Source organism: Mesoplodon densirostris, chromosome 15 (genome assembly GCF_025265405.1).
Source record: "Mesoplodon densirostris isolate mMesDen1 chromosome 15, mMesDen1 primary haplotype, whole genome shotgun sequence".
NCBI lineage: Eukaryota > Metazoa > Chordata > Mammalia > Artiodactyla > Ziphiidae > Mesoplodon > Mesoplodon densirostris.
In genome coordinates this window covers 24,048,660-24,064,756 of record NC_082675.1, presented here as the reverse complement: position 1 = coordinate 24,064,756, position 16,097 = coordinate 24,048,660, and the positions used below count along the sequence as shown (strand labels likewise).

Genomic DNA, 16,097 nt, shown 5'->3' with positions numbered 1-16,097 from the left:
TTGGTTTTATTTTTCTGGGAAATTCATCCTCATCCAATATAGTTTTTATATGCTAAGCAGGAAGTGATAACTTGGTTAAACCCGTGATTTAAATAGCCTTTCCCCAAAATGTATGCAAATCATTGAACACATACTCTGTTCATAGTTCTTGAGTTTGTGAGGCGATTACCATCACTCCACATTGGTCTGGAATGTTTTAGGGTTAATCCTTATGCCCGCTCTTTTGGACGTGATGCAGTGGGGGTATAACTATTTAGTCCTTTAGTACATTCATTTGGCACTTTTGAGATGAAGGTAAGTATTTTCTCATTTTGGTACCTGGAGAGGTGGCGAGCAGCTAAATGAATGGCCCACAGTTCAGAACAACCACCTTCAGGGTTGAGAACATAGACTTCAGTTATCTAGTAATAGTACGATAACTTAGCCTTTTATGGAAAGGAACCACATATTTGTGATAACGTCTGTAATTTTTTTTTAAATCCAAAATATGTTTATTGGGATGGTTTCCCATTCATCTTGATTCTGGGGGCTTTTAGTGCCGCTTCCGTCTGAAGGAGCATTCTTCCGTAAGCCTTGCTTTTCCTCCTGTAGGCTGGTGGAGGACAGTAGAGCAGCCAACACACAAAACTACTGTTTGTGCATGGCTAAAGATGGTGGTGATTTTATAGCATCCTGGACATTTCACATCCATGAAATAGGAATTGGGGCTCTGCACCAGGTGCTTCTTCTTGTGTTTCCTCTTTTCTGGAGAGGGATGAAGGAGAGCCTTTGTGAGAGGCATGATCTTGTGGGGAGGCCATCACTGTTGGAAAGGACGTCTGTAATTTTTTTGTTTGCTGTTTTTCCTATCAAGGAAATCAAAAATTTCTGAGTAGTGAAGTGAATTGCCAAATGAGAACCTGGTTTTGTTTTGTTTAGGAAGATTCTTACTGAACTAGAGTGTTTAAGTAGGTATTGCAGAGTCACCTAGGTGAATTCTCAAGCTGTGGATAATTAATCTGAAATCCAGCTAGATAAGGTCTCTGATCAAAGGTTATACCCATCTAGCTCATAGTATAGCCAAGGGCAGTGGTATCCTTTAATATCCTTTTGTATAGTTGAACTGCCACGTTAAGAACAATCAGTCGAAGCCCACTTAGATGTTCACAGATGATTGTGTTTGTTAAATTCAGTTCTGAATTTTGGAATGAGGGGCCAAAACAGACTGATATTCTTGGAAGACCATAACGAGATTTCAGAAACTGGGTTCTTGTTCCAGCTTCCCCAAAGACTTTATTTGATAATAAAATGATAGTAACAACAGTTAATTGCTTCATGCCAGTCACTTTTAAACATGGTCTAAAGTAATCTTTATAGCAGCCCTACTGGAATAAGGGTTATTCCTATTTTGCATTTGAGGAGACTGAGGCTCAAAGAGATTAAGTTACATGCGAAAGGCTACACAGCTGCTAAGTGGCAGATGTAAGGCACCAAGACTGAAGGCAGTAAGATTTATCTGGCCACATGGTTAGTGCTTTTAACCATTAGGCAAGACCTCCTACTGTAGTCAGTTTTACCTCGTTTCCTTGTCTATACAGCAGAGGGTTTACTTACCACTTTAGAAGTCTTCAATTTTAGTATATCTCGATGAACCTTTTATTTGAGGATTCTGGGATATTTCTATTTCTTTTGCTATTTTATAGTTTATTAATAGGAGAACAGAGCAAAGGCAAAGAATTGAACCTCAGTTGAGTCACTTGTTTGAAATTGGAGAATTTTCTGGGAATTTGACTTACCATGTTGAATTGGAACCACTTGCTTGCATAAGCATTTCGAGGGTTGGATGTATCATTTTGGAAGCTCTTGAATTTATTACCTGGGTCACACCTTAGAAGTTGTTTACTTCTGAATGTGTCCAGTCCTGCCAGAAGAAAATATGAACCCCCGAACACCTAGATAAGTTTTTGGTTTGTAGCCAATTTCAGGACCTTTCTTTATTGTGACTTGACTGGAAGTTCATTTCTAGAGGAAACATTTTTAATTTTCATAGAACGTGACTTGTTAATCGTAATGGCAGTAGATACATCTCCTCTGGGTTAAATGGTGCAGTGTTACCTTTGGAGAAGGGAGGATTTGCCTTCTACTTTATTCTAATTTAAAAAAAAACAAGACCATTTTAGGGTGTCTGACATCTACAATATTGCCATATTGAATTGTGAAAAAAAGTGACCCTTTATCTCCCATTTAGCAGAGTCCAGGATAGAAATCAGTGTGGTGCAGTAAAAAGAGCATAGGCTTGGGAGCCAGCCAAGCTTGTTTGACTGCTTCCTGGCTGTGCCCTTGGGTAGGTCAATTTATCTGAGCTTCAGTTTCTTCATCTACAAAATGGGGCTAATCTGACAATGTTTATGAGAATTATGTAAAATAATGTTTATAAGGTAATTAGTTCCCACATGGTTCACAGTAAATATTGAATAGATGGTGACAGTTATTTGTTTTATTTATAATATTCTCATATAAACCAAAAGTTGGTCAGTGTGGTAGCTACTTGCTGTTTGGTGGTAGTCATTAGGCAGATTAATTTTTAGTAAATCCTGGAGCATCTGTTGGAGATGATAAACCCCTGCCTTAAATTTTTTATTTTTTTGTGTGCTAGGTCTACAGTAACTGTTGATGGTTAGTCTCTTGATTATATCAGCATTAAGGTTTGAAACAGGCCTGGGAAATTCTAACATGAAGGTCTTAGGCTAATTTGTTTTAATATTGCATGTTGCTCATATGAAATGATTGAAGTTAGGATTTTTACATAAAAGTAGTTTTATGCTGTTACTGCTCTTTGGTGGTGGATTTTGCGACGGCTACCTAAATGTTCACGAGTAGTCAAGGGCCAGATACCAGATGTAGTGATGGTAGTGATGTTCCTTTGGCATAAGGGGCATATCTTAAATCACTCTGTATGCAGTATTGCTAAGTGCTCTGATAGAGCAGGGTGCTTAAGTATAAGATGCCTGTTTTCTATGTCTCTTCCTGTCTGCACATTTAATAACTTATTATCTTGGCCATATGATATTTTTGGGTTGTTTTATTGGTATGTGAAGTGAATGTAAAGGAACCTTTCAACTCTAGAAACCATGTATCTTATTATTTATAATTCTGTTGAAATGTGGGTTCACACTCTGACTGTATTAAAGCCATTAGAATGTAGAATGGTTGCCTTAGAATTTTTAGCTTTATTTTCTAGCAGTTAAGGCAATTAACTCTTGACAGCATATCCAAGAATTCAGCAGAACCTATCACTGTGTAATGGGGTTACGGATAATCTATGGTTTTAAATTCAGGCTGAATATAAATAGACCATTTTCCTTACATAATGAGTAGATTTACACTTGAATTTGTCACTGGAAATGCTGAGCTGCAAAGCTATTTTGATCGTAGCACAAATGGTATAAAAGCTACAATCAGTTGAAAGTGAAAGAGGTTGTTAAAAATCTTTGTCTTTTTCCAGATGGTTGATCTTTCTTGGATCACATGCAAAGAATCTTTAGGTCTGTGAAGAAAATAATTTCCTTTGATACTTATACAGATAGCTCTATCTCAACTGCCAGCTAGCAATGAGTGCACCTCTTTGAATGTTATTTGAAAAAAAGGGGAGAGCTTACACAGTTGGTATGTTTTTGGTTCTTATTAATTTAAGAGATACTTAGAACTTTGGCTTTAGCATTTTTTAGTAGGATCAGTTACTCACTTGGAAGTTTGGAGAAGAATCCGAGTGTTGTCTCTGACCTTACCAACAGTTGTCACAAAAGGCTCCTTTTATGATGTGTCAGCACACATCACAAAAGCACCCCTTAGCTACATTTTGAAGTATCTGTTAACTTATCTGAAATATGTATTGTGGACCAGCATTGATACTGTGCGGAACAACGAAGACATTTGGAATGTTTTCTTTAGATTCTAAATGTACAAGACACTTTTCTAAACATTGTGTAGAAAGCAGTAAAAACTTAGCCAGAAGTGCTCTTTGTACTTGCCCTTTTGAGATCTTATTGAATTCTAAATGTCTTTAATTTTCATGTGAAACAATCAGAAGTATGTATTGGTGAGAAGCAATTGCTGTTTCTGTTTTTGATTTCTTTGCCCTGATGGCAAAGGTATCAGAATTAGTTTTCCAGATTATTGATATTCACCATTGTCACTACCAAAGGCCAGATAATCCCAAAGATTTCTACATACAAATTGTAGTCTCATTCTTACTAAGATTGTACTCTTATTTTTTTTTCAGGAGCTGTATTTCTGATATTCCTTGACTTCAAGTACAAATTCTTTTTGAAATGAGAAATATTGCAGTAGAATTTGTTACTTTACATTCTAGCCTTCAAAATTAAAAAGAAAATTTAGGGCTTCCCTGGTGGCTCAGTGGTTGAGAGTCCGCCTGCCGATGCAGGGGACACGGGTTCATGCCCCGGTCTGGGAAGATCCCACATGCCGCGGAGTGGCTGGGCCCGTGAGCCATGGCCGCTGAGCCTGCACGTCCGGAGCCTGTGCTCTGCAATGGGAGAGGCCACAACAGGAGGCCCGCATACCGCAAAAAAAAAAAAAAAAAAGAAAATTTAGAGTATAGAAAACTAATTCACTTTATAAGTTTCTTAGTCATTGCTTAGTCAGACAGGAAAATGATTGGTTGAAAGCTTGAGAACAAAGATTTGCTTTTGACTTGTATTACCATCATCAAATCACTTTAATTTTCCAGCTTATTTTTCCCTATTTAATTAGTTGAAGTAATAAACAGAATATTTTTTTGTTTCTTCAACTGATAATTTGAAGAATTTAAGGTGATGATTTTGGAGACAAATTTTTTTTTAATGAGTTTGGTCTTTTATTTATTTATTTATTAAAATTAATTAATTAATTAATTTTTGGCTGCGTTGGGTCTTCGTTGCTGCGCACAGGCTTTCTCTAGTTGTGACAAGCAGTGGTTACTCCTGGTTGTGGTGCGCGGGTTTCTCATTGCAGTGGCTTCTCTTGTTGTGGAGCACGGATTCTAGGCACGTGGGTTTCAGTAGTTGTGGCTTGTGGGCTCTAGAGTGCAGGCTCAGTAGTTGTGGCGCACGGGCTTATTTGCTCCGTGACGTGGGATCTTCTGGACCAGGGCTTGAACCTGTGTCCCCTGCATTGGCAGGTGGATTCTTTTTCTTTTTTTTTAATATTTTAAAAATTATTTTAAATTTTATTTATTTAAAAAAATTTTTTTTTGCGGTATGCGGGCCTCTCACTGTTGTGGCCTCTCTCGCTGAGGAGCACAGGCTCCGGACGCACAGGCCCAGCGGCCATGGCTCACGGGCCCAGCCGCTCCGCGGCATGCGGGATCTTCCCGGACCGGGGCACGAACCCGCGTCCCCTGCATCGGCAGGCAGACTCCCAACCACTGCGCCACCAGGGAAGCCCTATTTATTTATTTTTTAACATCTTTATTGGAGTATAATTGCTTTACAATGGTGTGTTAGTTTCTGCTGTATAACAAAGTGAATCAGCTATACATATACATATATCCCCATATCTCTTCCCTCTTGCGTCTCCCTCCCTCCTACCCTCCCTATCCCACCCCTCTAGGTGGTCACAAAGCACCGAGCTGATCTCCCTGTGCTATGCGGCTGCTTTCCACCAGCTATTGGATTTACATTTGGTAGTGTATATATGTCCATGCCAGTCTCTCAGTTTGTCCCAGCTTACCCTTCCCCCTCCCCGTGTTCTCAAGTCCATTCTCTAGTAGGTCTGTGTGTTTATTCCTGTCCTGCTCCTAGGTTCTTCATGACCTTTTTCTTTTTTTTAGATTCCGTATATATGTGTTAGCATACAGTATTTGTTTTTCTCTTTATGACTGACTAAACTCTGTATGACAGACTTCAGGTCCATCCACCTCACTACAAATAACTCAGTTTCATTTATTTTTATGGCTGAGTAATATTCCACTGTATATATGTGCCACATCTTCTTTATCCATTCATCTGTCGATGGACACTTAGGTTGCTTCCATGCCCTGGCTGTTGTAAATAGAGCTGCAGTGAACATTGTGGTACATGACTCTTTGAATTATGGTTCTCTCAGGGTATATGCCCAGTAATGGGATTGCTGGGTCGTATGGTAGTTCTATTTTTAGTTTTTTAAGGAATCTCCATACTGTTCTCCATAGTGGCTGTATCAGTTTACATTCCCACCAACAGTGCAAGAGGGTTCCCTTTTCTCCACACCCTCTCCAGCATTTATTGTTTGTAGATTTTTGGTTGATGGCCATTCTCACTGGTGTGAAGTGATACCTCATGGTAATTTTGATTTACATTTCTCTAATGATTAATGATGTTGAGCATCCTTTCATGTGTTGGCAATCTGTATATCTTCTTTGGAGAAATGTCTGTGTAGGTCTTCTGCCCATTTTTGGATTGGGTTGTTTTTTTGATATTGAGCTGCATGAGCTGCTTGTAAATTTTGGAGATTACTCCTTTGTCAGTTGCTTCATTTGCAAAAATTTTCTCCCATTCTGAGGGTTGTCTTTTTGTCTTGTTTATGGTTTCCTTTGCTGTGCAAAAGCTTTTGAGTTTCATTAGATCCCATTTGTTTATTTTTGTTTTTAATTTCCATTTCTGTAGGAGGTGGGTCAAAAAGGATCTTGTTGTGATTTATGTCATAGAGTGTTCTGGCAGGTGGATTCTTAACTGCTGCGCCACCAGAGAAGCCCCTGGAGACACATTTTTAAAATAAATAAAGATATGGATGTTTCTTGCAGGTGTTTTTCCTTGCAAAATTGGGGTTTTTTTTCATGTAAAATAATTAAGAATTGGATTTTAGAAGAATTTGAGCTCTGTTAGGGGACTTGGAGATAAAATTTCTACATTTTGTTAATACATCATGGTACTGCCTTTGGATCAGCAGCAGATATATTCACTGATCTCATGGGAAAAAGTTCTTCGTAAAATTCCATGAACTAGTAGTTTTAATTAAAAATTTGCATTTGTAAAAATTTGAAGATATACTTGAGGAAGAACCAGTGTTCCTGGACACTTGAAATTTGGGTATTTATTTTATAAACAAGCGTTTTACAATTTGTTTTGAACAATATAGTAAGTGCTCATAGATCCTAGACACTGCTTATTTAGTATTGGTATATTTCATTCTCAATTTTTAGAAATTTTCACTTTATCTATTGGCTGAAACTTTACATACAAAAAAGTCAACTGGAATAGCATGGTTAATTTTGAAAAATTGATGATGGTAATATGTGGGTTAATGCTTTTATATATTTTTTTAATCAAAAGTCAGAGTTTCAGGACTCCCCTGGAGGTCCAGTGGTTAAGTCTCCACACTTCCACTGCAGGGGGCACAGGTTCCATCCGTGGTCAAGAAACTAGGGTCCCACATGCCACAAGGTGCGGCCAAAGAAAAAAAAATGTCAGAGTTTCTAGGTGGTTCTAGGTAGACACATCTACTTTTATATCTAACGAGGACTGTTATGGGAAACAGCACAAATTGAAGGTGTAAATGGATGAAGAAATGTAAGGAGACATCTTACACAAAAACATCGTCTTTATTGAGTTCTGAATAACATGGTAATTGTGAATTTATCCCACTCACATTTTGAGCAGCCTCCTAGAGGAGGAGATGACCATTGGCTACCCTCCTTGAAAGGGCTAACTTGAACAAAGGCCCTAGGAGACCACACCAAGCCCTTATCCTCTTAGGATAAGGAGGAATTGTTTAAGAGGGTCTTGGATTCCTTTCTTTAATGTGGAGAAAGTTTTGTTTTTGGCAAAATCAGGGAATGTCAAGAAATGGATTATTTTCTTTCTCCCCACTTTCAGATGGAGTATTTTTGCTTATAAATTGCACAAAACTGAATGGGTTTTCACCAGTAAATCACACAAAGGTATTGGTAAAGCTGAATGCTAGCAATTTGTCCTTTGAGAATTCTTAAGAGATCTGCAGAAACTGACAGCTGGTTAAGGCAATGAAAAATGAAATATATGCATTTTTCAGGGTAGAATACGAATAGTGAAAAACACTGTTTTAGCAGTAGTACACATAGGAATCTTTGAATGTTTTAGAGTGGGTTCCTCTACTCAAAATAGTAAGAATAAACATTTTTGAGTAGATAGCAGGACTTGACAGGTTAACACTTGAGGACTACTAGTGAGCTGTGGAAAGACTTGAATTGTGGGGAAATTTAAACTTCAATAATGTAAATTGATGATGCAAATGACAATTTTAGGGTTTTTTTTTTTCCCAAAAACTTTTAAATATTTTATAACCTTGACTTTTTATTAGGAATCATAGTTTAATTCCATAATTCTTTTCCTGACTCTCAATATTTATCATTTCAGAACCACTCATGAATTCTTGTTTGGTGCTCTTGCTGAACTAGTTGATAATGCAAGGTATGTAGTCTTCAGGCATACAGTCTCTGCTTGAAAACTTTTTGGGTCGTGTGACCTTTGCTTTCTGAAGACTTGGGAGAAGGGCAATTCTGTTGCAAATGCGACTCATTCCTAAGAAGCCTCTTGCCCAAAAAGTATTTTTAATAGCACATTAGTTGATACCTTAATTCATTCATTGCTGTGCTCCAACCTAAAAATAGTGAATTTATGACCTCCAAAGCTACCTTTCCTTGTGTATTAGAGCAAGATAATTGTAGTGAAACACAGGGAATTAAGATAAAAATTTAGTTATCTAATTACTAGGACAGACAAGCTCTGTTTTAATTAGTGCTACCAGGACAGTACACTATCTAATGTTTTTAAAATTATGTCAGAGTTCTGTGTCTTCCCAAAATGTATAATCAGCCCTCTGTATCTGCAAGTTCTGCATCTGTGATTCAATGAACCATGATCGAAAGTATTTGAAAGTTCCAAGAAAGCAAAACTTGAATTTGTTGCATGCTGGCAACTATTTACGTAGCATTTACATTGTATTAGTTATCATAAGTAGCCTAGAGATGATTTTAAGTAGACGTGAGGATGTGCATAGGTTATATGCAAGTACTATACTATTTTATATAAGGGAGTTGAGCATCTGCAGATTTTGGTATTCCTGGGTGGTCCTGGAACCAATCCCCTGCAGATACTGAGGAGTGACTGTATCTTATTGTCAGATGACTCAGGTTGATCAAAGCATCTTCCATTGTTAGCAACTGTGCTTAGAAGAAATCATTCTTTAGCACTGTTATACTGAATTCTTAGTGATAGAAGCCTATAAATGTTACTGAGCAAGACTGAAAAGTTTGGGTTGGTTCAGAGATAAATAGCAAAGTCCAAATCAGAAGTCTGTTTATAATTATATCACTAAAATATTATCTCAGTCTTGTTTCTGAATGCAAACATAAAATTCAGACATGGCGTTTATTGACCAAGTGTTGATGACTAATGAAGGAAGAAGAGGATAAGAGTTGACAGGAGTACTTTCTAGACAGACCTCCAGTTAATGACATAATGATAATTATGTCTATCTATGTCCATGTTATAAACCTCTACTATTATTACTTTTATTGTTATTATTCACTGGACTGCTCATGGAAGTGTGCTGGTTAACAAGTTTAACTAGAAAGCTCCCATTTTCAGTGTTTTCAGTTATTTCAATCCTGGTTGACTTATAATTTTTATATTCAATTTAAAAATGTTGTAGCTTAATGGAACTGTGTTTGAATTTCCCACTTGTTAGTTTAGTGAGACTGTAATGTGTTTTGTCAGACTGCTTTTTTGTATATCATACAGTGAACTGGAGATTGTCTGGGAGTGTATGTTCCTGCTCATGCACACATTTTGCCAATCTCTTTTATTTTTGAAAATGTTTTTATGTCTTTGAGAATAGGCACATGTAGAGTTGTATAGATTTGAGTGGATTTTTCATATTTAAAACCAATGAAACTCTGTGCCTCATTTTCCTGTCTACAGTTGGCAGAATTGGACTAGATTACTTTCAAGCCTTTATGGAAGACTTCATTGATGACTGAACTTTTATTTCAGCTGATGGCTGGAGTCTAATGGGCTGTCCGAACTTCCTTTCAAGTTTAGGGAGGATAAGATTAGGGGCTCATGAATCAGTCTGCTGACTATAGTGTGTATACCATGAGACCTGATTTTTCTTAGGCTTTGTGGCAGGTTGTTGTTTTCTTTTTTCTCAAATCTTGGTGAGAAGAAAAAATGGACAAGTTATTGGAACATTGTTTATGATTGCAGTCAAATGAGTGATTGGAGTCATTTCCTAGTCTGTAAAAGAAATGTTCTTTTTTATCCTCTAAAAAAGGATAAAACATTTTTTAGATGTTTTTAAACATCTAAAAATGTTCTTTTTAGATGTTTCACTGTGAAATTTTTATTAAAAAAGTGTGTCTAGGTCCTATGTATCCTGTGGTTATTTTAAATAATTTGGAGCTACAGAAGTGTTTCATAGACATGTAAGGAAAATTGTGTTACCAAATGTAAAAGTATATCTTTAATTATATAGAATTTCTTTATGACTTCCTGAAGATAGATTCTAAATACTATGTATCCCCCTCAAAATATTGTGCATCTTGATGGTTGATATTTCCATATTCTCATTTGAATCTTGATTTTTTTTTTCTTTTAACTTTGCAGAGATGCTGATGCCACCAGAATCGATATTTATGCAGGTAAGACAGACATCAGTCCTTTCTTCTAATACCCAGTTCCCGAAAGCATTTATTGTTGTGCCTAAGAAGAAATGAGTAGGAAAAAACTGGATTTTGGAGTGTGGGTAGACAGCCTCATTACTACAGGTCTTAGGGAGAAACAGGGCAGCCCTGGTCAGGCATGTGATAGAAATCAAGAATATTGGTGTAAAGGAACTAACATGGGGTTCCCAGATCTATAGATCTATTTAAATAAATCCACTAGGAGATTTATGGGGGTGATGGGGAGTGAAATGACCAAGTACCACTGATTGTCCTGATTGGAGTTAGCAGGTGACCAGGTTTGTGGTTCCTGCAGCCAAAGAGAGATCTTGTTGAAGGCCATCTTCTCCCTCTGAAGCCTTGGTGAGGACAAGTCCCAACTTGGAGAGTTGCTGGTGTCAGTTGTATTAAACAGTTGTGTAACCAGGTTGACACTGAGGTCTGCAGAGATGTTCTCAGGCAGAGAAGTCATGTAGGAAGAAGGGCTGCTTTGCTTCGAATTTAAAGATATTGACAGCGTCTACTATTTTGCCTAATTGGCTCTGCTCTTTGGCAGTAAGATCCTTTTTTTTTTATGGAGTGGGTACAGCAGTGGAAGAAATCTTAGTCATTTTTATTTATTTGTTTGTTTGTTTGATAAATAGCTTGCTTTTTGCCTGTTCAGTGTTTGTACCAGCACATTTTTTGGTCATTTGAATTTTAAAAATTTGGAAGTGGAACAGAGGAAGATGGCTGTTAAATCCAATTTGGGTAGCATTGTCTAGCTTTTGAGAAAACTTGAGTGTTTTTATGGGAATATATGGTTATCAATCCATCTTTTTCTTCACAGACCTGTTTGATAAATGGTGATAATCACACAATAGGAAGTAATTCTTAGAATTTCCAATGCCATATAATTATAAAGAATCTCCCCAGATATGAATTTCTTATGCCTTTCTTTGGAGCAAAGAAAATATTCAGAACAGCTAAAAGTCAGCTATACTGCTTAAATTCTAAAGCCTTCTGTTCAGAAGGCTCTGCCAAAGTGGTGAAAATAAGACTACTTTTATTTTTAGAAGAAAATAACAGGAAAAGGGGACATAGCAGCAGAATGTTAGAAGATGGTTACTAAACCCTCAGGCCAGATGGAGGCATCATTCCCAAGCCACAGTATGTCTTACATCCCAGTGTGCTTTAGTGAGGAGTAGTAACCGCTACCTCTGAAAGAAATGGTGGCTGTTTTAATCATTGCACAGATGGCAAAGCAGAGAATGGGCCTCCACTCCAAGTGATGTTGAAGGGACAAATCATCATAGCCAAATCTATCTGGAAGAAGGTTGTTTTTATTTTGGCCACGCTGCGCAGCCTATGGGAGTTTAGTCCCCAGACCAGGGATCGAATCCGAGGCCCCAGCAGTGAGAGCGCCTAAGCACTGGACCACCAGGGAATTACTGGAAGAAGCTTTTTAAAAGAGATCATCCCTGCTCCTTCTTACCACCTTTGGTGGGTGAATTTCAGCAAGGAAATTTAGTGCTTTACACTTAGAATACAGCAGAACAAACAGTTGGATTTCAATTTAAATGAAAAGGGCCCGGTGTGCATTTATTCTGTGCTCAGTGTTACTGCTGTTGTGTTTTGGGAGGAGTCCAGAGAGCGTGAGATGTGGGGCCTTTGCTAAATTCTCATTAGAGAACTTAGTCACTAATTGGAGAGACAGTTAGCACTCTACAGAAGATTAGAGAACAATAACTTGATCTTGAGGAAACTGTCAAGGTAGTTAAGGATTAAATGGTGTGATAGAAGCACTAAGCACTATAGCATTTTGGAGAAAGACTTGATTTACTCTCAAGTACCTTAAGATCGGGAGTCTTGACTGAGGTGCCCCTAACTTCACACTTTTCTACTTCAGTGCTGTATTAACACATTCAACAGGAGGAATAAAAGCAACCTCATTTTACAAGTAGAATAATAGAATTAGTGATATATTATAAAGTTTTTGTTCTTACTGTATCGGGGAAAGTCTCTTCCTGTCTCCCATTCTGAAACTAGATTGATAACTGAACTCGGAAATCTCCCCAAACATCAGATGTAGTTTGAATTCGCCACACATTCACATTGTAATTTAAAGAAGGGTGAGAAAGGAACCAGACTCCCGTACCCAAAGCATTCCTGTTAGGTGGGGCCAGACCATAACGTGCCTGTCAGAAGTAGAGTGTGTTTTTATTGATTTTCTGGACTTCTTTGGATAGGGACTTACATGCCTCAAAGAAAGATCCCTTCTGTGATGCCAGGTCAGTGGTTAGTAAATGGAAAATTAGAGCAAATGTAGCTGAAACGAATACTGCTCAAACACATTGCAAAGTACGAGGAACTTGAGTGTTTTTCTGTTACAGCCTCCCCTGAGGACAACATCATTTTATCACCTCTGACTTTTGACTTATAGCTCCATTTCACATCTCCTTTCCAGCTTCTTTCTTTTTCCTGTTCTCCCCAATGGGAGTTGGATGGAGGAACGTTGGGCTAACTTGGAGAGGCCAGACTTGGTCATGTTGGGGGAAACTTAGATGTGCAGCCTTCCACACTGGGTCTCTGATTGTACATAGCTGCTACCAGGGCCTGAAGCACAACTGCAAAGAAGATAGTTTGGCTTTGCCCTCCTTGTCTTGCTTCTGAGATGTATGTTGGGACGGGGAGCAGACAACCTCCAGCTGCCTAGACTCCCTTCTGTCCAGAACTCCCCCATCTTCATAAAAATCCTTTGCTTAGAGGCTTTAGATAGCACTCAATTGACTGACTAAAGTGAATAGAATGTGTTAGGAATGCATCTCTAACTGCTGGAATGTCTGGGGAGATAGGTTCGAGCAGAGAGGCCTTCTAGTTCTTGCTAGTTCTAGCTCTCTGCTTCTCACAGAGTGGTCCGGTGGTGGACAGTATTGGCATCACCTGGGAGCTTGTGAGAAATGCAAATTTTCAGGTACCACCTCCGACCGACACTACTAGACTCTGCAGGGTGGAGCCCCAAGTCTGTATTTTAACAGGCTCTTCAGGTGATCCTTATGCACACTGCCTTTGCTCTAGCTGACACTCTTCTCAGTCTCCTTCTGCTTAAACCCTCCTGCTTACTGATCTGCTACAGGGAGTAGCTATCCTATGGACTGTAAGCTCCCTGAAGACAGTGATCACATCCGCATTATTCTCGGCTATTATCTTCATCACAGAGCCAGGCACATCGAATAACTGAGTGATTGGGATAAGCATTTTAGCCAAGTGAAGATGCCATACTGCCTCCTTACAAAGTTGAAGGAGTTACTGCTGTGTCACCTAGTCTCTTTTGGCCCTGAGGCAGTGCCACACGTGACCGTGGACCTGAGCACTGCTAGCTGCTTACTGTGTGGTCACTGTGTGGCCAGGAGGACCCTCCATAGGTGGGTCTCTTACTCTCATAAACATATGAAAAAGCTTTAAAATGAAGTCCTTGGGCAAGAAAGGGATCTCAGACCCACTGTTAAGTGATGATTGTGTGTTAAAACAGCCTGTGTGGACTTCCCTGGTGGCACAGTGGTTAAGAATCCTCCTGCCAATGCAGGGCACACGGGTTCAAGCTCTGGTCGGGGAAGATCCCACATGCCGTGGAGCAGCTAAGCCCGTGTGCCACAACTACTGAGCCTGTGCTCTAGAGCCTGCGAGCCACAACTACTGAGCCCGTGTGCCACAACTACTGAAGCCCGTGTGCCTTGAGCTCATGCTCCACAACAAGAGAAGCCACTGCAATGAGAAGCCTGCGCACCGCAGCGAAGAGTAGCCCCCGCTTGCTGCAACTAGAGAAAGCCCACGTGCAGCAATGAAGACCCAATGCAGCCAGACATGAATAAATTTAAAAAAAAAAGCATCAAAACTAAAAAAAAAGAAAAACAGCCCTTGAATCCTGTTCTACCAAACATAAGGACCTAGAAGTAATTCCTAGGTAGTGTTCAAGAAATGCCAGTAATCAATCCTTGGAGATTTTTCAGATACACTTGGCTTGAACCAATTTCTAGATCCCAAAGCAGAGTCTTCTTGTACATTTTATGGCTAAAGCATACAGCAAATGGCTCTTGGCTAGATTTAGAACACTTCCTTTACCACGCTCTGTTCCTGACCCAGTTTGAGTCTCCATATGACACTTTGCTTCCTCCAGAAGGAAACTTTGAGGAATTTTTGCACCTCTTTTGCACTTGCTTCTGCTTACTAGATCTCATTTGGGTTCTTCAGACTGATAAAAGGCACTGCCACAGGAAAAATTTTCTTATCTACCAGTAGTACTTCCAAGAAGGTCCTTATTCTCGAACTTTCAGGAAGCACCTGTGATTAATGTTTCAGCAAAGTTCAGCTTCCTGAACATTGAATGATACTTGAAAATCTCTGTGGCTTATAGTACTTCTGAAATAGCATTTTAAATTACATTAACTAGTCCATTTAACAGAGGTGGTTATGGCTTACTTGAATATTTAGCTTGGGACTTCCCTGGTGGCGCAGTGGTTGGGAATCAGCCTGCCAATACAGGGGACATGGGTTCGAGCCCTGGTCCGGGAGGATCCCACATGCCGCGGAGCGACTAAGCCCGTGCGCCACAACTACTGAGCCCGCGTGCCGCAACTGCTGAAGCCTGCGCGCCTAGACCCTGTGCTCTGCAACGGGAGAGGCCACCGCAATGAGAAGCCCGTGCACCATAACGAAGACCCAATGCAGCAAAAAATAAATAAATTTATTAAAAAAAATATTTAGCTTGAGGGGAGGACAAAGAGCATTTTAAACTGAGGTTCCACTGCTTAGATAGTTGGGTGAAGTTGGTGAACTGCAGCTTGGGGGAGACAAAAATGTCCTCAATTAGGGAATAGACTCCAAGGCAGCCTTGGGCTTATCCCTGTAGTACCTTAAACTGACCTTTTTCCTTTTTAGTACAAATGCTCTCCTGATTCCAAGGCCTGTGCCGTTCCTCCTTTGCCTGCCTAGTCCTCATCACTGGAGTCAAAAGGCACCTTGGAAACTCTAGTTTGGTCCCCTTCCCTATTTGGGAATCTCTTCTCCAGTGTTTCTGACATGCTTGGACCCAGACTGCTCTGAGTGACCACTTGCTGCTGTAGAGACAGCTGCTGAAGGAAGGGGTTCTTCTAGCCACTGGAATCGCAGCCTTAGTCTCATGCATTTCCTTCCTGTCGGCCAGGATGCCCTGCCACAGCTGCTCTGTCTCTTCTTGTCGAAGGACTGTTCCTCTCTCCAGTCGAGCAGGTCTAGTTGGAAACCAGGCAGCTCTCACTACACTCTGTGCCATCTCACTTCTGGGATGGGGAGCTATTTGAAGGACCCATAGCAAGGAGGGGATGTGACGATGAATACTGATGCCCCAGAAACTATGGTTGGCCTGGGGATAGTCACATACTGACTTAGTAATTCACCTTCTAGATAGCAGCTGCTACCACTG

General features: G+C 39.6%; 2 protein-coding genes across 4 annotated transcripts in view; one reads left to right on the top strand and one right to left on the bottom strand.

Moving 5' to 3' along the window:
* MORC2 (MORC family CW-type zinc finger 2) overlaps positions 1-16,097 on the top strand; it is a 40,782-nt gene that overhangs the window by 1,750 nt on the left and 22,935 nt on the right. For all 3 annotated transcript variants that reach the window (XM_060119221.1, XM_060119220.1, XM_060119219.1), the window contains exons 2-3: positions 8,352-8,405; positions 10,602-10,636. In XM_060119221.1, coding sequence (XP_059975204.1) covers positions 8,352-8,405; positions 10,602-10,636 — 89 coding nt within the window. The remainder of the gene's footprint in view (positions 1-8,351; positions 8,406-10,601; positions 10,637-16,097) is intronic.
* LOC132502677 (small ribosomal subunit protein eS27-like) lies at positions 533-781 on the bottom strand. The gene has a single exon (XM_060118719.1). The coding sequence runs from the start codon at positions 779-781 to the stop codon at positions 533-535; it is 249 nt and encodes an 82-aa protein (XP_059974702.1).